Below are 25,856 nucleotides of genomic sequence, written 5' to 3'. Positions count from 1 at the left end.
GTTCAGAAGAGTGATGTATATTGTGCTTCTTTTATTTTATTTCTTAGCTTTTGATATAATGACAAGCTTCTTTTGGTTTTGAAAAAAATATATTTTATTTTCTTTACTTATGACTTTAGTGTAGAACTACAATCTTTTTCTAAAATCTATCATGCTTATATCAAAGAAGAACCTCTCATGCCACCTAGGGTAGATATTGGAAAATACTTAAGACTGAGAGCCAGATAGTCCTGTCACAACTACTCAATTCTGCCCTTTTGGCATGAAAATAGACATAAATAATAGTAAGTAAGTAAATGTGGATGTGCTCCAATAAAACTTTATTTGAAAAAATAGGCCATGGTCAGATTTGCCAACTCCAGATTTAAGGTATCAGTATGTAAATGAATAGTATTCAGGTGCTCATAAGGATGTGACAATTGTTCCATTAAGGAAGGGTTTTGGCTTTCAAGATAGCTCAGGCCCTCCCTAGGAATCCACCTAAAGCACCCTGTCTTAATCAGTCTGCAAAGCAAAGTAACATGAATTGGGTACCTTATAAACAACAGTAATTTACTTCTCACTATTTGGAAGGCTGGAAGTTCAAGATCAGGGTGCCAGTATGGTCAGGCTTTAGTGAGGGAATTATAAAGGTTACACACCCCTGACTTTTTGTTCTTCTTTACATGATGGAAAGAAACTTCTCTTGAGCTCCTTTTTATAAAGTCAGTAATCCCATTCATGAAGGATCTAGCCTCATGATAGAACATGATAGAACCCCCAAAATCCCTCATTTCCAAATACCATCACATTGGAGGTTAGGATTTCAACAATGAAGTTTGGGTGGGCACAAACCCTTAGTCTATTGCATACTCACAAAGTGTCATTGTAGTTCAACCTTCCTTTACCAAACCTCTACGATTCTACCATCCACAAATTCACTGTTACTTTCACAAAAATGTACTCAGAATATTTGGTCAAATAAATAGAACCAGATTCTTCCTCCAACCACTTTTATTCAGAGTCAGAAACTTGAACTTTTATACACAGTGATGAAGCTATTGAAGACATTGATTAGTACTGTTTTCTGGGAATGATAGTTATGCTTTCTCTACATTTTCTGGAATGAATTTTTCTGAGACTACTTCTGATTTTTGTGTTTCTAATCATGTCTCTTTTTCCTCTTCTTTTACACCTCATTCTTACCCCACAGCCCAGATAGTATATTGAAGGATTTAGTTTTGATTGTTTGTTTCTAAAGAAGAGGCAGTGATCATCTGTCTGAAGAACTCAATATGACTTCTTTTTGATACTATAAAATCTGTCCCTCTTATAGTTAATGAAATCCCACTAATTTATTCAAAACCATACATTTTTGTTCATTAAGACACACAAGGATCTGTTGGCAGTCATTCATAGTTGACTCTGTATTAAGAGTATTCAGTGAAACAAATTTTGTATGGTCCCAAAGACTTAGAAGTCTAGTAAGGGATATGTAATGATACAGATTATATTCTGGGTTTGAAATGTCAGTTTATCATTTCCTTTTCTTTCTTTCCCCATTTAGTTGTTAATGGCAAGTGAATTTACAGGATAGGGAGTATATCTGCAATCCCTTAATTGCTTCTTTTCTTATATAATGGCATGGTTTGAGAATATTAGTAGTCAGTAAAGGTCCAGGGTGCTTGCATACCAGCTTTATGCATCTCTCTCAAGGCTGGGCCATCAGAAAATGACTACTTAGAGAAATGTGGGTGGATAGTGTGTGATTTGGACTTATGGATGCTGAAACACTACCCATACCACAACAGTAGATGCTGACCCTCTGTCTTGTTTAACAGATGGGAGAGAGAGCTAAAAGTGTATAAATATGTCTACCCAGAGAACATATCCAGATTATAATTTTGGCTCTCCCAAACTCTGCCACTAAAGGTAAATTCCCATTCTCTGCTGGTTACTGCTGCAGGTTGAAATGTTACTTTACATCTGATCTGAAATCATGTTCCTGAGGAACTCAGATAAGAATGTAGACAGCCCCTTACAAGAGTGCCTGTTGTGTTATAACATGAAAGGTTTCCTTTTATTCTATAACTACACAAGCAAGTCATAAGAAGATGCCAACTGACCAGGAATAGTATATGACTATATTTCTTATTTCTGACTTCTTAAGGAAGAATGAAGAAACTACTATGAACCTAATATTTGGGAGGGAGCTATGCTCATCACTATACTACCAATACTGCACCAAACTTAATAGTTGGTTAAACTAATACATAGGTGACTTTGGTCTCTAAGTTAGTAATACAATATTAAAGGGTGACTTCCTCATAAAACAATTGCCTCTCCACCCATAATTTTAAACTCAGCTTCTTGCTAGCACATCTCAAGATTATGCAAACTTTATTTCAGTGTAGGCAGAAGTAAAACCAAAGTGCTGGGGGACAATGTGTAGAATTAAGCAAGCATATCCTCCCTTTTCTTTGACATCTTTATAGCATAATTAGATTAAGCAATGCATACATATAAAAATAATAAGAGGGAAATAGTAACATAGGAGTAATTATAACATAGAGTGGCAATATCTATGTACAAATGCTAAACTAAATGTAACAGTGCCAAAACAATTCAACTTAAAGAAATAATCTTTATGGAGTGAACATGGCATTAGAAAGTATCAGAAAAGGAAAAAAACTATTTGACATGAAAAATAATATCAAATATAGGCACTCACATTACCTGTGTTAAGAATATAATAAGGACTATGTGACTTATATGTAGCTTTTGAAAAAATTATATATATACATATATGAGTGTTCAAATGTTTCCATTATCTAATACAGTACCAAGATAGTTGATCATATGAGAGCAAATTTTAGTACAAGGAAAAATGTCATTTATTTGAAGTAGAATCTCTCCCTGGAGAAAGAAGGCACTGTAGAAGAAACTTCAGTGGGCATTTAAACGTGTTTCTCAGTATTTACTTCTCCCTTAATATTTCATTAAATCTAGAAACAAAAGTAGAGACAAAGACTATGGAACAATGTAACTATTCTCCTGTGGTTTGGTAATGTCATGAGAGAATGAATTTACCTGTAAAAGAACAGAAATGATGCATAGATAAATCACACATGCTAAATAGTTACCTTACATTGACGATGACAGGGAACAGAAAAAAGTACAAAGATACAGTGCTATAAAATCTTTTCTTTGGCTAGCTATCCCTCTATATCCTTGTGTATTCCTTTCTATTCTTAAAGATTTTTAAAGTTGCTATTTATTTTAGAATAGTGTCTATGATCATACACAAAATTATGAACAAATTTTAATTGCTATGTTAAAAATAAATACTTATAATCAAACTCCTGGCAAATATCTTATTTGATATAATTGCTACAATTATGACATAAAATGTATTTCTCTTCTAAGTTCTACACTTATCATTACTTACAAATAATGAGATAATTTATTTTAAATTAACCTTTACACATTTAGTGGTTCTAGTGAAATATAATCACCTTATTGCTCTTTTTTTAAAATTCTAATATTGGGAGGAGCTGTTCATCATCTTCTATATGTATAGTATTCAAAATAGAAAATCAGGAAACACTGGCGAACACTCACGGGAAAGACTTTCTAAAAAGATGCATATTAGGTTTGAAAACCTACATTGAGTTATTTTTCTTAAAAGTCACTGTTTTCATATTTCACATCAATAATTTGTTATTCTCTAGAGTCTCTCAATATGCATCTTTAAATCATTCTCAGGTTCAAGGGAAGATAACAAGGTTGTTCTCTTAGTGATTTTGCTGCCCAGTGTGCTCTATTTACATTTACATGCCCTCCCTCATCCTGGAATTACTTCCTGGGTGAGAGGGTTGCTAACCTCCCAGTAGTCTGAAATATTTAAGTCATTCACTTCTGCTATGTCCAGCTGCCACTACTTCCCAGTATTAGAATACTTCCAGAATTGGCTAAGGGAAGGGATTGTCTTCTTTTTTGTTCCCTGTTAAAAGCATACTGTCTCCTCCCAAACAATTTTGTTAAGAACTGATTCTTACTCTAGGGAAATAAAAGGGAATGGGTATCAAAAATACAGAAGTTTCATTTTACTCCTCCAGACATCTTAGTTATTTTACAGCTAATATATCTAGTATATACCTACGTGTAAACTGGATTATTATATTTTTAATAATCCCTTCTTTGATTTTTACAAATCATAGGTTCTCACCATTCACATAAATTCCCAAAGCTTCCAGTAACTCCTGTTTCCAATGAGACACCAAACTGTTAGTAATCTCTTTCGAGTTGCCATCTCCTGGTCTTTTTGGAAAATTCAGAAAAGTAGGATGAGAATTTTGAGGTTCTGACATGCCCCTGCTCCACTCACCAATGAACCAACAGGTTAGAATCAAAGACTACCCTAGACACAAAGCAGTACCCTCTTGGGTTTTAGGATTTGCTGTTGAGGTCTGGTATAATCCCAAATAAATGTTAGCTGCTAAAATTTTCCAAGTCAAAATGTCTTCTTATTATATAATGAAGAACCCTCAAGGTTATTTCAGTAATTCTGCTCTCCAAATGATATGGATTTTTATCACAGACTTTCTGTAGTTACTGACTATTTGATTTTAGACTTATATTGTGCACCCATCCTAGGAACTACCACTTTCAGAATATGCGATGATCCCGGTTAGCAGGAGACTGCATTTTTTTAAAAAGCCACAAGAATTTGGGTAGTTTACTAAGTAAGTAGAAAGAAATGGATTCAAACTCTTTTCCATATACCCTGATCTTTAAACCTTAAGTTTTTTCTTTTGACTTTACGGTAATTAATCAAAACTTGCCATCCCTTGGTGGTCTCCATGGTATCTGGTAGAGTGACCAACCACCCCTGTTTGCTTAGGACTGAGGGGGCTTGCTGGATGTGATATTTTGGAGGTCCAAACTGGGAAGTTCTAAGACAAAAAAACAGGACAAGCTGACCCTCATTAAAAGTAAGATTAACAATGACTAAAGATCTAGAAGCCAAGTATCTAGAGATGGAGCCAATGAGGGTGAAAGCCTAAATAAAGGAAAGAGAATAAAGAACAAATGAGTATATCTATCACCTTAAACAACAAGCAGCAAGAATGAACAACTATTAGCTCTGAAACTATGGTGCTGTTTGATGAGGAAACACTGATGACATCTCAAAGTCTAGATTATCAAGGGAAGCAATGCCTTCCATGAACCTAAAGACCTTTGAGTAGATGTCCTCAGGAGAGCAGTCACTTCCCCAAGCTGATTCATTAGCATGAAAGGAAATTCCCAAATCAAGTGAGACCTGAGGCTCCCACAAGGGAGAACACCCTTGTAACAAAGCTTTCAAGTTGTAGAAACATGAAAAAATGACTTGGTCTGGATGAAGCATCAAGTTGGCTACTGTAGATAAACTGAGAGAACACGATAAAATATTTAAGAATTTTGAGAGTAAGTAGCTGGAATGGAATTATTTTGTCACCACGAAGCATCTCAATGTTTATGTTGATGATTTTTAAGAACATTGATATATCATGTCACAGTTTTATATAAGATTTTCACTACCAAAATTGCAGAGTGGGTGTTCTTCTGCCCAGTGCATCTGACAGAAAGAGTCTAGAAGTCATATTAATTCTGATTTAGAAAATTAATCAGTTTTATTTGACAATCTGCCATCATAGACAGACTTCCATATGCATCACCTTTTTCTACAATAAAATCAGCTTGAGTTAGTATTATTTCATCCTAGAACTAATTATTTAACCATAAAAATTCAGCCAAGTAAATCTGCTCCATTGGTGCTCTGATTTGGTTGAATCTTCTTTTTTCTTTCCCTTTGTCCCAATCCTAATAGAACTGAATGGTTTATTTAGACCACAGTATACATAGACTGCTTTACTCAAACACCAATACTGTATCAAATCAGAAAGAAAGATGAAAGGGGAATTTAAATTGGCTTATTATTCCAGGGTGGGCAATAAGTAGCTCTTGTGCATGACATTTCTGTAGGACTACCGAGTGAACATTTTTCTGAGACAACAGTGGAATGATTCACGGCTGGCGTACAGCGAGTACCCAGATGACTCCCTGGACTTGGACCCATCCATGCTAGACTCCATTTGGAAACCAGATTTGTTCTTTGCCAATGAGAAAGGTGCCAACTTCCACGATGTCACTACTGACAACAAATTACTCCGGATTTCAAAAAATGGCAAAGTGCTCTACAGTATCAGGTAAGCCTCTATTGATTATGCCTGATCACTTTTCCTATTTCTCTTCTGGCCTAGAGCTGCCTGATTTCTCAGGGCAGGATGTATGTGAATATTTGAATCTGTGGTGTCTTATTTATCATTTGAGTCTTAAAGTTGGGGAAGTCATAGAAGTCCCCATGGTCTTATTAGGGTGATTTTCCACAACAAAATATGTTTTGTGGGTAATTGATGGTATTGTATGCATACCTAAATTAATATATTTTGATTGTTTCAAAAATGAAATTGTAGATCCTTCAGTTTAATTGTCATTGAATGTATGAATGGTCATTTCAATAATTCTGTCATTTAGCCACATATACACAAAAATCCAATGATTCAACAGGGTCATCAATAGTATACTTTGAGATGGGTGAGTCATCTCTGCTTTTAACAAATATATAACCATGATCTCTTAATGATCTCTTAACTTTTCTTGGGCTTGGACTTGGTAAAGAAAATTCCTAAGATTGGTTTTTGATTTTATACTCAAATATGATTTTTTCCAGAATCTTTATTACCCCAGGCTCAAAATAATATCCTGCTTTTCTAAATTCTAATAGTAGTTTCTCTTTCACTATGTGAGGCTCTTATTTCTTTCTGCCTTATATTTTGGCTATTGCTGCCTATGAGTAAAACATAAGAACATGTATTTTTGGAATCAGAGAGAGCTAAAATCAAACCCAAGCTTTGGCACTTATGAAGTTATATGACCTACAACACTCGGTTACTTTAATTATAAAATGAGAAACACTATATTTATAGAATCTCTGAGTATTCTTATGAGAATGAAAGATGTAGAGGTCAGCAAATATTTTCTTTTAAAGGTCAGATTATAAATATTACCATTTTTCAGGTTAGATTGCCTCTATCATAAGTACTGACCTCTTTCATTTACTCTTTCATTTATGGAAGCAACCATAGACAACATGCAAACAACTGGACATGGCTTGTTTCAGTAAAAACTTTACAAAAATGAGGGTTTTAAGAAAGAGTAACATAGTCGAGGTGAATTTGATCAAAGTATGTTATACGCATGCATGTAAATACCACAATGAAACCTATTTGTGCAATTAATTTATGCTAATAAAAATTGAATTAAAATTAACTCTATTTACAAAAACAGGTGGTGAAAATAAAAAACAGGTGGTGGCAGTGAATTTGGTCCTTCTGCTATAATTGGCCACAGTATATAAAACTACCTGTAACAGTACCTGACACAGAATACATGGTCAATAAATAAATAAAATGATGGCTGTATTTTATGATTTTTCCTTTTTAATGTTTTTATTAGTATATTATAGTTTTATAGGGGGGTTCATTGTGACATTTCCATATATGTATATAATGTACCCCAGTTTGGTTCTTACCCTCCATTATTCTATCTGTTTCTCCTCCCCCCTCTTAAAATGATTTTGACATGTTTCAATGTTCCATATTCATACATGTGTAGAAAACATATCTACCATATTCACCCTCCTTTACCCTCTTCATTTACCCTCCTGATCCTCTTAACATGACTTGTTTTACATTCCTGTCCTTTCTTATGTAAGTGTCTATTTATTGTTCAGTGGGATTTTGCCTTGGTGTTTTGCCTGTAAATATATTTCACTTTAATCAGTTTACCCTTCTTTACCCTTTTCTCCCTACCTCATACTGTTCAATAGTTTCAGTGTGTTTCCTTGCATCTTGTTCCTACACAGATGTGATGTATTTCAATATTATTCATTCTCTATCATTCTCTTCTTCTTTCCCTCCACTCCTACTCACCTCTAAAAGTTCCACTATTGCAAACATGTTCTGTATATGTATTTTTATAATAATCCTTGTATGTATATATAATATTCCTTATATTTGTATTTGAATCTATCTTCCACGTAAGAAAGAAAACATGCAACCTTTGTCTTTCTGAACCTGGCTTACTTCATTTAACATGATGTTCTCCAGTCCATCCATTTACCTGTTGTATTTTTAAATCAATGTTCTTTTAAAATAGTAAGCTCTTTGAAGCCAAAATACTTGGATTTTGCCTTTTTGCACCACCTTCCAAATAATTAGTATGGTGTATTGTATACAAGAGGTATTTAGTACACTGAATAACTATTGGTATTTTAAAGGTCCTTAATAGAATACCTCTTTATCTCCAGTTTTATTAACCCAAAATGTGGACAGGTAGTATTCTTGCAAATACTAAATATCCAGAAGTTTGCAAACTCATCCCCATCACAACCTCATTTAACAATTCTCTAAATAATTTGGTTGCCTGGTGCATATTCAATTCCTTTACAATGGTTTTATTGTATTTCAAATTGCTATAAGTTAATAATATGAGGGGGTTTCTTTGTGGTAATTCCAAACATGTGTGCAGTATACTTTGAATAAGTTCACCCCCTCCATTATATTCCTATTTCCTTCTCTCCTCCCCCCTTATTCCTTTCTTATACTTAGTAATTTCATAGCTTGCTGCTGCCTTATAGCCCTTATGTCTTGTGTAATAAAAGAGGCTGATTATTTATAAAATGTGTCAAAGCTACTGCTTTCACAAAGAACCAGGAAACTTCCTCCAATGCTCATTCCATTTTTAAGGAAACAGAATATTCCACATGGTAATTCATTTGTTTGGTGTAAGATGAGGTATTGGGCGTGACCTAAGTTGATGTGACCTGATGAAATGGGACATATGTAGAGCATGGTGCTGGGAAGGAGAGTTATAAAAAGCAACCCAGTATCAGCTGCTTCTGCCAATCCTCTGGGCTTTGGGTGGTGTTTGCTCTAGTAAATACCTGGCATGTGCACTGCTGAAATAAAACCGGATTGTTGTTGTTGTTTCCCTTCTGTTCTATAAAAACCTTTCTGTTCTAGAACAGCAAAAGATATGGGCTCCCAAGACCAAGAGAAAGAAGCAATTCTTGTATCTCTGGTTCCCAAGTGTAGCATGTTACAGGCTCTGAAATTCCCTAATAAGCGTGAATTGTTTGGGGTTTGTTTTATTGGCAAGCTGTGGGGATTTTCTAAAATCAGAGGAAAAACCCTTGGTAAGAGAGAACTGGAGATGTCACTTTAGGGATACACAAGCTGTTAGTAGATTTGAGTTGCAAGAATCTATTTTCCTAGAAGATTTTCAATGAGCCAGAGCTTAGTAAGATGTGGCCATTGCCCTGGAAGGGTTCCAATTTAGTAAAGCAGGTGAACACATGATAAATTATGTAATGGTAATAAATAGGAATAAAGAGAAGAAAAATGGTTCTAATTTTACAAATTAATTGTGCAATCAAAATATTGCTACAATTTGTGGTCAGTATCCTACTTCTATCTGAGTGATTGGACACAATTTAACAACAGGCCCAACTAGTAATTAGGGCTAATATATGCCCAGCTGAAGATGGACTCGAGTCTAAGGCCAAGTGGGCTATAGATTTTGGTGTCTTGAATGTGCTGAAAAGCCCTTACTAAAGTTCCATTAGGAAAGACAATCCCTGAACATTATTCAGATTTACAATGCAAATACCCTGGGAGAGGGAACCTATTGGCCTAAGTTCATGCTAAGCTGCAAAGAGTTGATAATGAGACTTATTTTCAATAGTATGCTTGATGTGCATGAAGAATAGTGAGAACAAGAATATTGAGTCCCTAAGAGGAGAAATGGGAAAGGATGAATAAAGGTTGGGAAAGATACAAGGAGCTAGAAGTGACAGACAAACTCATGAATTGTCTCCACACTGCATAATTAAATAATTACATAGCTAAATTACTTAAGCATTTGCTCCACATTAAAAAAATGTAACATCCAGTGTTGAGATTTTATATTTAGCTGAAACCCATACCAAATACTGACCGTATTTTATCTAGGAAAGAATACATGCTTTTCTCAGCTTCCTAGAAGCTCTAGAGGTAGAATTAATTTTGCATGTTCAAAGCCAAAAGCTTTGAAGGCCAAATGAAACACAAAGCAAACTATCTGGTTCCTTGATTTCATAACAAGCTGAATCACAGTTCCCAAGATTTTTACATCCATTTCCCAAATGGTACGGGCCTGAAAGAAGGAGTAGTGGACCAGAACTCTGTAAGTACACTCGTACTCAAAAACTCCTGATTCAAACATTTGGGGCACTTGAATAAAATTCAAGCAAATCATTTAAATAGGAAAGAAAAGTATTAGCAAATCTTTATCCAGCTATGCAGGACATAAGGCACTTTTTGTTGATGCAAGAGTGTCAAATTCATTTCCATCTATTTCTCCTCAGATTTCTTCCTTAACGTTAATTTCCCTAATATGTTTTATCATACTCTCTGATTTTTCTAAGTTTTTGTTGACTTGCTCCATTTTTAGCAGTACTGGGATTTGCCTCTGTACTTGCTATAAACATACTGTGCTATTTGAGCCACACCCTCAGCCCTTTTACACTTTGTTTTTCAGTTAGAGTCTTGTGATTTTTTCCTGGGTGGGTCTCAGACCATGATCCTCCTACCTTTGCCTTCTGTAGCTGGAATTACCAGTTTTTGTACCGCCATTACTAGCTCATTTGTTGAAATGAGTCTTTCTGGCTTTTCCCCCAGCCGGCCTCGAACTATGATCCTCTAGCTATATGCCTCTGGAGTAGCTGGGATTATAGACCTGAGCTACCACTTCCAGCTCTTGACTTTCTCCATTAATTATTGATCATCCTTGACCAAAGTATAAACAAGGACACACATCTTGCTTTGTACACCCTCTCTAGAGAAAATTAAATTCTAAATTTAAAATGCTTGAATCCATAGTGGAATAATGAGGTGATACCTGAGTATTGTGGATGCTATTATTCAAAAAATAGTTGTTGCATTTAGTATAATGAATTGGAGTAAAGGTCAGTACATAATCAGAAATGGTGCACAAGCTGAAAGGTAAAAGGAGGAGAGCATTTTTGCAGAACAGACACTTGTCTCCTATGTCCACTGTGTCTTTCCTGATATTTGTTTTATTCCTTTAAATTCCATGACTTCTGAGAGTCCTCCAATCCATAAATAACTCCTCCACCAAAGCATATCACCAAGGCATCTGCTTACCTCATCATCACCTTTATCTGAACCGAAATCTATTTCTTTATGGCATCGGAGGTGATATGCTTGCTAATCCTTTGTGATTCAGTTCATAATTCCAGGTGTTGATGATTCAGTTTTCTGCTTTCCCAGTAGTGTTTGAGTTAGGATAGAGAACCCATGGAGATAGACATACCTTCTCCCTCTGATGATAGATTACAGGCACCATTGAAAGTAGGTGGAGTGTGGCTTTCTGGACAGACATCCAACCGTGCCCCCCAAATAATCCCATCAAATGACCAACTCTATTCACATACATTAAAGGCCAACATTTCCCACATGGCCTCTCATTCTTGACTCATCCTACAGTCTGATGCAAGAACTTCAAAAGATTCTAACTTTAGTGCTAGAGTGAATTTTTATGAAGTAAGAAAAAAGACCATTCTTTAGATATCAGAGCTAAAAATAAATGCACAGTGAACTGAGACCTACCTAAATGTTACTAATGGTGATGCTTTAGTTAATCTTACTTTCACTTTTGATGAGACAGAAACCTGTAATTTCTGTTATAAGTCAGCTATGAAAACGTGTATTCTCTTCTCTCTGTGCATATTTGGACCACGTTTATCTTTCTATCTCACAATCCAGGAAATATTACATTCATTTTTCTAACTCTGTGTCCAAATCCTCATTAGTTTTGTGACTTGACTTAATGCAGTAATTAATGACTATAACATAAGAACCCACATCAGAATTAAACAGTGAATCTTCAGGGAAGTGCTGGGAAATGCCAAGGAAAGCACAGTGATTCTGTTCTTAGAGGAGAGTAAGTTTGGAAGGATGGGAGGATGGGAGGAGCTGGCATGCCCATTCACTGGTGATTTATCAGGAGCTGAGCTAAGCAGGGTGAAGGGGTAATTTTGCAGAGGGGTTCTCAAAAATAGTGTGGATTGAAAGTAGGAGCATTAAGATCTAGAAAGTGTGTTGTGTACATGAAAGTGTCTCAAAATGTTCTGGAATTGTTGAGCTCCCGAGTTCATTAATACAAATACACTATGGAGAATAATATTGATTCAAAGGCAACCGAGTAAGGATTTTGTTTGAAGGTAAAGAGGGAATTGTTTGAGAAAAAAGAGGGAATTGTTCAATGAAATAGATGGAAGCTGGCATGACCATTTGTCCTTGACCATTTACCTGATTGGACGGGATTTTCCTCCTTTTGGAAGGTCAGATTTTGCTCTTCCAGTGGTGGTACACACAGCATACTGAGATGGTAGCCCAGGGCAATGTGAGTTCCACACTTCCTTCTAACATCTACTGTACCCTCTAGGATCACAGAACAGCCTCTCCAGCACCACCAGTCATCATTTTGTCTAGATTTCTTTTATAAAATGGGACTGAACCAGGAGAGTGGACAAAGTCTAGGGCTTCTTTTAGCTTTACTCAAAATGACCTTCTCCTCATTTCTAAATCACAGAACTCCTTCCAAATGAATAAAAATAGTTCTTCATGAATTTGGAGCCAACAAGTATAGATTCTGAATTTTAAGGTGCCTGTCTCAAGCTACTTTTGGATCTTGGAACTCTTAAGTCCCCAAATAAACATCCAACTCCTGAGGAGAGGAACCTGGTTCAGGAGTGGTATAGGGAAGATCAGACTACTTGTGGTTTAAGAAGTGCCTTAAAACATTCACCATATTGCTTACACAATGACAAATACTCAGCATTGAGCTTCCTATTGAGAAATTTTCCAGTCACACAGCAGATCATTTGTACCCTCTCATTCAATCAGTAGGAGTAACCAGGAGATATTATTCTAAACATGTTAATGTTTACATATGTTTAGACAATTATACAGAGATAGATAACTGGCTCACAAATTGACCAGCTATGTAGGCTAAGCAAGTCACAATGTAGATTTGAAACAGCAGAGTTTAAATACTAGCCTGCTATTACTCATTACCTAGATTTTCTTGTGACAGGAAGCCAAAGGAGAAATCAGAGGTTCTGGTGGGGCTGCTTAACTTATGTTGACACCAGCTTCTTCTTGCTCCATGCTGCTGCTTTTGAAAGTCTCCCGGGATGACATTAATCACAAAATAAACATGTATAATATCAGTGTGTCTCTTATGAGACACATGAATTGCTTTAGTGTATTCTCATAGCATATACTCCAAAGGAAAAGCTCTTCATTTTGAAATGGGAAAAATTTGTTCAAGGCAAAGCCAAATACTCTCTCTAACAAGTCTCTTCTTGCTTGCAGCATTTAAAATTACAAACCAACATCTGTACTGTGTAGGGCACATTGATCATTGGACAGTCATTGAAAGACAGATAATTAAGTACATGTAAATTATGTGAAGTTCCGCATGTGACACACCATCAGAGCAAAGCCATCCCCCACCTGAATGGTCAGTTCTTAAAGGAGAATAAAGCAAAAATTTGATGTTTCATTTTAGTAGGAATATTTTGCTAAATTTGAACAGTCAGATGAAAGCTAGAAAGCAAAATATGAGATAGAGAATCAAAGACAGAATATTATTTGGGCAGGGCAGATGTTAGCTTTGAGGGTGAGGAAGAAGTCAATTAACCTTTCTCTTAACTGTAGTTTTTTCAGTTCCTCATTCATATTAAATGTTCAATGAATCACTCAGTCACATCTATGTTTGCTAAAGGGTAAAGGAAAATGAGGAGATAGTTCTTCCATCCTTCCTAATCTAGGCACATAGATATTCTGTATTCACTATCAGTACCTTCCAGGTTCCACACACCTTCCACACTTGGTCCAAAGCAGATAGATGCTCTCCTTACTTTGGCTTTCCTCTACTGGGGACGTAAATAGCTCATGAAGGAGATGACAGCTGCATCTATTTTCAGATAATGGTTTAATTGGTATTGGGCCACCCCTTTTAGCTGCTGGTTAACAGTAAACTAGAGGAGGGGGAGTTATGCTTGCTTTTAAGTGTTAGCCAATCGGAGATGGATTATCTACCAACTGATCAGAACTTTGTTCTCTCTCCAACCTTTGTCACCACAAACAGTGGCCAGTAATTCTCTACCAGTTACCACAGTAGAAGTCATAATTCATCAAAATACTAGCTAAGTAACACACAAACACACACACACACACAATTATGCTCTTAGCTGGCAACAGGTACATAGTTACTTTGGTTTTCTCAAAACCTTTTCTGTAGTTCACAAGAATGCTGACATTTTTGTGTTTCCTCTTTTTGCCAAAAGTAAGATAAACCCTTAAAATGCTTACAAAATTGCTATATAGTGATTTCTCTCATTACCTCATTGTCCCTGTTAAACAGCTCTAACATTAGACAGTTGACAATGGTCAAGTCAGTTCTCCTTATTTTAATGTGCAGGCTGGTAACATTTTATCTTCACAAATGTTTCAGTATATACCTAAATACTAGATGTGAAATGACTTTGAAATTTAAAATGTAACTAAAATGTGAGCAGTATTATTTAGATCTGGTGATTTGAGTTCTTTTTTCTGGTGATATTCAATTTAGCCCTCTCCTATTCAACACCTTCAAAACATTTTTATTCAGGAAATATCAAAGCATTTGGGGAAGTTTTAGCTGCAGAATTATCAGTTTCTCTCCAAGTAGAATCCAATCCATATTTGGACTTAATTAACATGGGCCAACCATATGTGTGCACATTTTCTGAAGGGACCACACACAGATGGGAGCAGATATTATATTTTTTCCTTCCCAGCTAGTATTGCTCAATGCATATGGGTATTTTCTGTGATGCCTTATAATATTTGGTAAACATGCACTTCCTAGTCAATCACTGGGATTTTAGGCAGAAGAGAGGAGTAGAACAGCTGATGAACCAGGCAGTATTGCCATTCATTTCCTCCATAACCCAAAGTCAGCAGGGAAAAACGACACAAGTGCTTATTTGGAATCAACTGAGAGAAAAATCTAACCATACAGCTTAGGATCAACCTGAGGTTTAGGGTCAGCCTCAGACAATATTGAAAAAATGAGGGCTGGGTGCATGACTCAAATGGTAGAATGCTTGCCTAGAAAGTGCAAGACCCTAGGTTCAAACACCCCAGTGCCACCTAAAAACAGCAAAAGAAAGAAAAAAATGATGTATCTTTGGTGCCCATCCACAGTATTCTAAGCCCTGTTTTTTTAGCCCCTTCTCCCTTTTAAAAATCTAGTTTCACCTCTCCTTTTGAGACTTTCAGTATCAGAGTCTGCTCTTGGTGATACGGGTAGGGAATTTGGTACTCTATCAACCTATTTGCACAAAGGAAGAAATGATTAAGAGTACTTTAAACATTATTCTTTTCCTAGTTTTACATCTTAAGAGCCATGGGATATTTTAGCTAAATTTCTATTAGTTTATTATATGTAATAAACTAAGCTAAGAGTTGGTAGGGATTGAGCAAAGACATATTGAGATCTCTCTGGAATTCCTAACAATTTATGCACCATGAATTTTTCAAATATTGCTTATGTGGAAAGCTTTGTCAGGTGCTGTCACATCTATGCCTATCTATGGTCCAGGTGTCCAGCTTAGGGATTGAGTTCAAAGCAGAGATTTATAGAAATTTCAGAAAATTAGTTAAAACTTTCATTCCTTGCCTGCCTGATCAAAGTTATACCAATTATTGTTGTTCTGGTTACATCAGAGAAGACAGAACCTAGGTGGTGTTCCTTTAGGATTAAAATACTAAGGAAAAATAAAAGCTCAAGATCTTTGTATGGGTAGCTTTAGCTTTAACTGAGGAGTATCAAATGATTTGTACAAGGCATGGTTCTCTGACAGACCCAAAGGGCCCTCTCAGGTCTGTAAGAATAGGACATGGGCTCTATCCTGTGTGTGTGCTTATCTAGGCCCCAAAGGAGGAATTAGAGGCCCTTCACTCAACAGGGCTTAAATTCTGTGAGCCTCAACTTGTTTGTCTCAAAAATGGAGGTAATGTCTGCCTCATATGGTGGTACACCATGAGTGTAAAATAATGAGTACTTGGCCCACAACAGATAGTCAAAGAATTTTGATATTAATACTATTATCATCATTATTTTAGCTTTTATTTTTCCTTAGTATTTTAATCCTAAAGGAACACCACCTAGGTTCTGTCTTCTCTGATGTAACCAGATTTTCATTATGACAATAAACATTTTACATTCATGGATCCTTTTTTTAAATTCATTTATTCACATGTGCATACATTGTTTGGGTCATTTCTCCCCGACCCCGTCCCTACCCTCTCCCTTCCTCCCCCCTTGCTTCCAGGCAGAACCTGTTCTGCCCTTATCTCTAATTTTGGTGAAGAGACTACATAAGCATAATAAGGAAGACAAAGCGTTTTTGCTAGTTGAAATAAGGATAGCTACACAGAGAGATTCCTAGCATTGCTTTCATGTACAAATGTGTTACAACCCAAGTTGACTCATCTCTAACTGATCTTTACACTGGTTCCTGATCCCCTTCTCATGTTGACCTCTGTCACTTTAAGGTTTCTGTATTAGTTCCTCTGCACTGGGGACATCAAACGCTTTCACCCTATTCCTATATCTCCCGTATGTGCTCTCCCTTTATCATGTGACCCAAGTCCAACCACATTACTGCCTTTGCCCTAGATCTAAAGTCCACATATGAGGGAGAACATATGATTTTTGGTCTTCTGAGCCTGGCTACTTAGCTCAGAATGATGTTCCATCTATTTACGTGCAAATGATAAGATTGGTTGAGTAAAATTCCATTGTGTATAAATACCACATTTTTTTGATTCATGGATCCTTTTGAGGTTCCCCCATTCCTTAAAGAGTTTCAAATATTTTTTTTTGCTATTTTCATTTTGGTTTTTACTCTGCCTTTATTTGAAAGAATTCATGGGATTAATGTCAACAACACTGCATTTTCAAAAAACTTTAAAGTCTTTGTGCTGGGGAAAATAACTATGTATCTATTATTTATATTCATCTCTCTCTCTCTCTCTCTCTCTCTCTCTCTCTCTATATATATATATATATGTATATAAATGAGCTCCACAACTGACAAATATTCTTTTTCCAGACTAAAATGTTATTTCAAGTATGTTGTTTAAATCTCAAACCCATCTTTTTCCTTAGAATCATGATTGTACAAAATATCAAACTTTTTTAAAGTGATTTTTAAATCACAAAATAGCCTTTAAAAAATAAATGAGGCAGTAGTTACTTTGGGGGTTCTGGACTGGGAAGATAGTATAAGGAATGTTCTGGTGATTATGAACTATTATAAATCTGGATCTGAATGCTCATTACACAGGTGGATACAGATTTAAACTCATTACACTGAAACTTAACATTTGTGTATTTTTACTGCATTTAATATATACTTCAAAGGAAACAATGAAAAAGTAGAAAAAGAAGTAGAGTAGCAACCTAGCTTTTAGGCCTTCAGATGCATCATAAATTTGAGGCCCTGCAGCTCATACTGGACTGATTAGTGCTTTACAACCTTTTCCCAATTGCTCAGCCGATGACATGATTTAACAACTGTGGTTCTGTTAAATCTCCTCTGTATTATTGGCACCCATTAGGTTTCAAATACAAAACCTATCTAAAAAGGAAATTAGAAAGACAAATAAGGAAGAAAAATCACCCACTGAGTTCAGACAGAATTCAGGGATAGTTCCTGCTTGTTGGGAATTTTTCTCAGTGGGGTGTTCCATGCTGTTAATAGTTTTCTCCCCCAAAATTCTGGGTTCCTGCAATATTTTTAAATCTGTCACAAAAGTAGAAATAATTATGTTTGAGACCTCTGCTCCCTGAATAAATGTGAAAAGTTCTCTTTGCCAAAGAATTAAATTCAGTAAGCCTATGATTAGGAATACTAAAGTTGGACTGTTTCCAGCAGCAAATTGAGTTCCATACATGTTCTTTTAAGCTATGTTCATTTCCATTATTATTGTATTCTAATTTCTCAAAGGTATACTTTTCAAAAATAAAACAAAATCTCCAGATTTGGGGTTTTGATTCATTTAAAGTATCCACATACCATCTGATTATTTTATTTTGTGATTTGTAAGTTGACAGGTTATATATATTTTACAGGATACAAAGTGATGCCATAGCTTATGAATACATGTGAAATAAATAAAGCTAATTAATTTATTAATCACCTCAAATACTTATTTTTGTATTAATAATATTTGAAATTTACTCTCTTAGAAAATTTCAAATTGTAACATATTATTTACTAAATTCACCACACTGAGTATATCTCAAAGAGAAGCTTTTCCTTCTTTCCAATTGAGGTCTTGGAGCCTTTTACAGAACTATTTATAATAACCAAGCTATAGAGGAACATATTTTTGTATAATGAAAATATTTTCTGTTTAAGAAATATAAAAGACCTTGCACTGGGCTGTAGGATCCAGCAATACCACTCCTGGGCATATACCCAAAGGAATGTAAGTCAGGATATAACATAGACACTTGCACGCCCATGTTTATCTCAGCACTATTCATATACCCAAGCTATGGCAACAGACCAGATGCCCTACAACTGATCAATGGATTAAGAAAATTTGGTACATATATACAATAGAATATTATTCAACCATAGAAAACAATGAAATTATGCTGCTTGCAGATAAATGTATGGAACTGGAGATCATCATGTTAGGTGAAATAAGTAAGCAAGGCTTACAAAGACAGATGTCACATGTTTTCTTTCATATGTAGAACATAGATCCATTGTATTTTATTTTATTTACTTTGTATTTTATATACTTGATCTCTTTCCCCAAGTTCCATAGAGTAGATCCACTGTTACAAACATGTTCTACATCTGAGTTTGTATATGATCATGCTTGTTTTTCAATATGTTTATCTTTGGATCTATCTTCCACATATGAGAGAAAACATATGGCTTTTGTGTTTCTGATCCTGACTTAACCTTATGTCCTCCAATTGCATCCATTTACCTTCAAACCACATGCCATTATTCCTTGTGGCTGAGTAATACTCTATTTTGTATATATACCACAATTTCTTGATCCATTCATCATTTGTAGGGCATCTGGGTTATTTCCAGAGCTTAATTATTGTGAATAGTGCTGCAATGAACATCGGTGTACAGGTGTCTCTACTGTATCCTGTCTTACATTCTTTTGGGTAGATGCCCAGGAGCAGTATTACTGGATCATATGGCAGCTCTGTGCCTAGTTTTTAAAGGAATCTCCATACTGCTTTCCACAGTGGTTGTACTGATTTGCATTCTCACCAGCAGTGTATAAGGGTTCCTATTTTGCCACATCCTCGCCGGCATTTGCTGTTGTTATTACCTTGATTATGGCCATTCTAACTGGAATGAGATGAAATCTAAGTGTTGGTTTGATTTGCATCTCTTTCATAACCAGGGAAGTTGAACACTTCTTCATGTATTTACTGGCCATTTCTACCTCTTCTTTTGAGAATTCCCTGTTTAATTCATGTGCCCATTTCCTCATTGGGGTGTTGACTCTTTGGGGTTAAGTTTTTTGAGTTCCCTGTAAATTCTGGATATTATTCCCTTATCAGATGAATAGCTGGCAAAGATTTTCTCCCATTCTGTAGGCTGTCTCTTGAGTCTGGAGACTGTTTCCTTTGTTGTGCAGAAGCTCTTTAGTTTGATGCAGTCCCATTTATTCATTGTGTCTCTTAGATGCAGAGCCTTTTGGGTTCTGTTTAGGAAGTCGTTCCTATCTGTTCCAGTGTACTTCCTACTGCTTCTTGGAATTGTTTCAAAGTTTCAGGCCTTATATTAAGGTCTTTGATCCACTTTGAGTTGATTTTGGTACAGGGTGAAAGACAAGGATCTAGTTTCAGTCATCTACATGTGGATAGCCAGTTTTCCCAGCAGCATTTGTTGAAGAGGCCGTCTTCTCTCCATTGTGTGTTTTGGTCTTCTTTGTCAAAGATAAGTTGGCTATAGATGCATGGGTTTATGTCTGGACCTTCTATTCTGATCCATTGGTCTTCCTGTCTGTTTTTGTACCAGTACCATGCTGTTTTTATTGTTATGGCTCTGTAGTATAGTTTGAAGTCAGATATTGTGATGCCTCTAGCATTGGACTTGTTGCTTAGAATTCCTTTGGCTATTCAAGGTCTTTTGTATTTCCATATGTATTTCGTGATCATTTTTTCTATTTCTGTGCAGAATGTCATTGGAATTTTGATAGAGATTGCGTTGAACATGTAGATCGACTTTGGTAGAATGGTCATTTTCATAAAGTTGATTTTACTGATCCACGAACATGGAAGGTCTTTCCATCTTCTGATGTCTTCTTCTATTTCTCTCTTTACTGGTTTATAGTTTTCATTAAAAAGGTCTTTGGTTTCTTTTGTTAAATTTATTCCAAGGTACTTTATTGTTTTTGAGGCTATTGTAAATGGGATTGTTTCCCTGATTTCTTTCTCAGTCTCTGTGTTGTTGGTATATAGAAAAACTACTGATTTCTTTATATTAATTTTGTATCCTGCTACTTTGCTGAAAGAGTTTATGATTTCTAATACTTTTTGGTAGAGTTTTTGGGGTCTCTAAGGTTTAGAATCATTGTCTGTAAATAGGGACAGTTTGACTTCTTTCCTCCCTATTTGAATCCTTTTTATTTCTTGCTCTTGTCTTATTGTTCTGGCTAAGGATTCCAAAATGGTATTGAATAGGAGTGGAGAAAGCAGACAGCCCTCTCTCATTCCTGACTTTAACAGGAACGGTTTCAGTTGTTCTCTAGTTACTCCATTTACTCTAGGTTTGTTGTATATAGCCTTTATTGTGTTGAGGAACATTCCTTCTATTCCTAGTTTCTTTGGTGCTTTTATCATGAAAGGGTATTGGATTTTGTCAAAGACCTTTTCTGCGTATATTAAGAAGATCATGTGGTTTTTATCCTTACTTCTATTTATATGCAGTACTACATTTATGGATTTACATATGTTGAACCACCCTTGCATCCCTTGAATGAAACTGACTTGGTCATGGTATGTGATCTTTTGACATGTTGTTGAATTCTGCTTGCCAGTATTTTGTTGAGAATCTTTGCATCTATATTCATTAAAGATATTGGTCTATAATTCTCTTTTCTGGTTACTTCTTTATTGGGTTTTGGAATAAGTATAATTCTGGCTCCACAGAATGAGTTTGGTAGTGTTCCTTTCCTTTCTATTTCCTGGAAAAGTTTGAGGAGTATTGGTGTTAGTTTTTCTTTAAATGTTTGATAAAATTCGGCAATGAATCCATCAGGTCCTGGGCTCTTCTTTGTAGGGAGACTCTTCATTACTGCTTCAATTTCATTACATGTAATAGGATTATTTAGGTGGTTAATATCTTCTTGGTTCAATTTTGTTTGGATATATGTGTCTAGGAATTTATCCATTTCATCTAGATTTTCCAGTTTACTTGAATATAAGTTTTCAAAGTACTCTCTAATGATTCTCTAGATTTTGAGAGTGTTTGTGGTTATGTCTCCTTTTTCATCTCTGATTTTATTAATTTGGATCTTTTCCCTCCTTTTTGTCATGTTGGCTAAGGATTTGTTGATCGTTAGTTAATCTTTTCAAAGAACCAACTTGTTTTTCATGATTCTTTGTATAGTTTGTTTGGTTTTGATTTCATTGATCTTGACCCTGATTTTTATTATTTCTGTCTGCTGGTTTGGGATTTGGTTTGTTCATGTTTTTCTAGGAGCTTAAGGTACATCATTAGGTTGTTTATTTGAGAGGTCTCTGTTTTTTTAATGTAGGCACTTAGAGCTATAACCTTTCCGCTTAGCATGGCCTCTGCTGTGTCCCACAGATTCTGGTAGGTTGTATTTTCATTTTCATTGGATTATGGGAACTCTGATTTCTTCCCTTATTACTTTGGTCACCCATTGGTTTTTCAGCAGTGTTTTGTTCAGTTTCCATGTGTTTGAATATTTTCTGGGGTTTCTTTTGTTGTTGAGGTCCAGTTTTCTTCCATAGTGATTTGATATGATGCAGGGGTTTATTTCAATTTTCTGACACTTGCTGTGTGTCCTAAAATATTGTCTATTTTGGAGAAAGTTCCTTGAGTTGCAGAAAAGAATGTATATTGCCTAGTTGTTGGGTGAAATATTCTGTAGATATCAACCATGTCTATTTGGTCTAACGTGAGGAGTAGCTCTGAAGTTTCTTTGCTGATCTTTTGTCTGGATGACCTATCTATTGGTGACAGTGGGGTGTTCAGGTCCCCACTATCACTATGTTAGGGTCTATCTGTGCTCTTAGGGCCATTAGAATTTTTTTTAATGTAGATGGGTACCCCTGTGTTTGGCATATATATGTTAAGGATTGATATTTCTTCCTGATGAATTGTTCTTTCATTAATATGAAGTGACCTTTATTGTCTCTTCTGATTGATTTTAGTCTGAAGTCTACTTTGTCAGATATGAGTATAAATATTCCTGCCTGTTTATGGGGTCCATTGCTTGGAAAACATTTTTCCACCCTTTGGCTCTAAGTCAGTGTTTATTTTTTTCAGTGAGATGAGTCTCTTGTAAGCAAAGAGGGTTGGGTCTTGTTTATTTAACCCAATTTGTTATTCTCTACCTTTTGATTGGTGCATTGAGGCCATTTGCATACTGTGTTAAAATTGGGAGGTGCCTGTTGTTTCCAGTCATTTTATTCCCCTGTTGTTTAGTTTTACCTATTCCTTGTTTACTGGTCTGCTTACTAAAAAGGGTTTATTCCTTCTTGAGTCTTCCTGTCTCACTCTAGTTTCTTCTTCTCTATATGTAGATGTCCTTTAAGACTCTTCTGTAGTGCTGGCTTGGTACAAAAACTAAAGCAAATTACTTTAGTTTTTCCTTGTTGTGAAGGGTTTTAGTTTCTCCTTTAATTAGGAAGTATGGTTTTGCTGGGTAGACTAGTCTAGGTTGACAGTTGCTTTCTTTCAGGGCCTGAATTATGTCTTTCCAAAACCCTCTTGCATTTACAGTTTGAGTTGAGAAATCTGCTATTACTTTAATAGCCTTGCCTTCCTTTATATGTGATATATGACTTGTTTTCTCCCTTTTGCAGCTTTCAGAATTATTTCTTTGTTCTGTGTGCTCAGTGTTTTGACTATGATGTATCTGGGGGCATTCTTTTTTGGACCTGATGATTTGGTGTTCTGTAAACTTCCTGCACTTGGGTGACTCTCTCTTTCTTGAGGTTAGGGAAGTTTTCAGCTATCATTCTCTTGAATTGGTTGTCATTGCTTTTAGTTTGTATCTCCTCTCCTTCATCTACACACATGATCTGTAGGTTTGGTATTTTCATGGTGTCCCAGATATCTTGCATGTTCCATATTTATTTTCTTAACAGTCTTTCATGGTATTTTATTGTTTGTTCTAATTCTTCTACTTTGTCTTCCATTCCTGATACTCTATTTTCAACTTGTTCTACTCTGTTCACCAACTTTCAATTGAGGTATTTATTTGTGATATTGGCTTGTTTATTTCAGATGGATTTTCTTTCAGGGTTTCCATATCTTTATTGATATGGAAATATTGATATGAAAGGAAATCTCTTTTATATCTTAGTCTTCTTAATTTCATTCTTCTGTTTGTTTGTATTTCTTTGAGCTCATCTAATTGTTTATTCATGTCCTCTTTGAGGTCAAACACTAATTTTTGTGTATCTTCTTTGAGGTCATTAATCATTTTTATTATTGTTTTTTGGAATTCATTATTTAATAGTGCTTCCTCTATGTAAGTGTTTAGATCCTTAGTGGTGAAATTTGCTTTTAATGGATAGCAGTTGTATTGCTGTTTCATTCTGTGTTGAGATTTACACATCTGAAGTTGTTTTTAGTTAGGGTTTTAATCTTTTGTGCCGCTATAGTTGGGGTTTCAAGTTTTTTTGTCCTGGAACTCCAGCAGTATTCCTCAGAGAGGGGTATGCTGGATATGTTGCCCCTTGCAGGGTTCTTGTTGTGTTGTAGATTGCCTCTTTTTTCCCCTCAGTGGGGGGACTGGAGTTCCTGCTCTTGATGGTGGCACAGGAGCTCTCCTACAGTCACAGTGGGGAGTGCTGCTGGGTCTCTGTGCACTATGGGGGTTTGTCAAGCCCGCAAGCACCAGCAGAGCAGCAGGTTGACACTCTGTGGAGGAACTAGGATTCCAGCTCTTGGACAGGTGGCTTTTCTGCAGGGAGGGTAAGTATAAAGCGCTGGGCTTCTGTGTACCTTGGAGAAACAGGGCTTCTGGTGTTACCTTCAGAGTAGCAAGTTATAGCTTTCCTCCCCTCAGTGGGGAATCTGGTGTTTTCTCTCTTTGATGGAGGTGCAAGGGTTCTCTTGCTATTAGGGACACTGGGGAATCCTGTAGGGAGGGAATCATCCTGGCACGAGCAGAATAGCAAAGCCTGGAGCCTGGTTTTCACTTAGGTGTGTGGTAGCAGGCTCCTGGGAGTGCTGCGGCCTGCTTTCCAGGCATGGGCTCCAGGAGAGTAGTGCAGTAGCACTGCAGGTAAGGGAAAACCAAGCCTTCAGGTATCAGTAACCCTGGGACCTACTTGCTGGCACAGGCTACCAGGAGCCACTGTAGCCACTGCCAGCTTGGGGGAACCAAGTCTGTGGGCAGCAGGAGTTCTGGGGCCTGATTGTTGCCTGGGCTTGCAGAAGCACAGTCTAGTGGCACTGCTGCCCACACAAGGGGAACCAAGCTTGTAGGCCATGGGAGCCCTGGGGCTGCTTGCTGGCACTGACTACCAGGAGCCAGAGCAGCTGCTGCTGGTGTGGGAGAACCAAGCCTGCAGGCAGCAGGAGTTCTGGGGCCTGATTGCTGCCTGGGCTTCAGGGAGAGCAGTACAGTGGCACTGCTGCTAGCTCGGGGGGGAACCAAGCCTACTGCCTTGCACCTTCTGTTAACCGTGGAGCAGTGGGAGCCATTGGTCCTGCTTACACAGGGGCACTGATTTTCCTGGTGTTTCAGGGTGAAGGTAGCAGGTCATGTAGTAGTGGGGAGCATGGAGCTCAGAGGTCCTGTATGTGCCGGGAAGCAGGACTTACTGCCAAGTACACCAAGAAATGAAACATGGAGCCACATGGAAATTTCAGGGGTAGGGGATCAAGAATGTTGAGCTGCAAGTTGTTCTTCCCATTCTTTCCATGATTAGTTGCTTCCCTATTTGAGGATTTGGAGAGGGCTTTGCTTCTCACTAGTTATGGTACCCCCTGGGTGCCTTTTGGGGTCCTCTGATATTCTTTTTTCAGGGTAGTCACCACTGGGCTATAGGAATGTAAACAATCTGCCATCTTGGCCCTCCCTCCAAATGACAAAAGGCACGTTTAGTTACAAGAAGGTGATAAAGCTAATGAATAGACTTTATGAACATTTTCAAATAGCCTACTGTCAATACAAACAATATAGAATAAAGAATAAAAACAAAAGCAAAATCATTCCACCAACCAGAAATATCTACTCTTAATGGAGTGGTATATTTATTTCCAAGACTGAAAACAGAATTTCACATAATTGTGATCCAGTGCTTTGTGTCTTGTTTTTCTTAATCATGGTATTTAAAGACTTCAAAGATTGTCAGCATGGATTCTTTATCAAATCTCATTTGAAATATCAAACCTTTCCTTT

The 25,856-nt window shown here is 36.6% G+C and overlaps 1 protein-coding gene across 4 annotated transcripts in view; it reads left to right on the top strand.

Annotated features, from left to right (window-relative positions):
• Positions 1 to 25,856, top strand: part of Glra2 (glycine receptor alpha 2) — a 191,054-nt gene that overhangs the window by 40,699 nt on the left and 124,499 nt on the right. For all 4 annotated transcript variants that reach the window (XM_074062805.1, XM_074062804.1, XM_074062806.1 and 1 more), the window contains one exon: positions 6,007 to 6,230. In XM_074062805.1, the coding sequence (XP_073918906.1) occupies positions 6,007 to 6,230 (224 nt within the window). The remainder of the gene's footprint in view (positions 1 to 6,006; positions 6,231 to 25,856) is intronic.

This window comes from Castor canadensis, chromosome X (assembly GCF_047511655.1).
Source record: "Castor canadensis chromosome X, mCasCan1.hap1v2, whole genome shotgun sequence".
NCBI classification, from domain to species: domain Eukaryota; kingdom Metazoa; phylum Chordata; class Mammalia; order Rodentia; family Castoridae; genus Castor; species Castor canadensis.
Note: the sequence above shows the minus strand (reverse complement) of the source record. Positions and strands in the feature narration are given on the sequence as shown.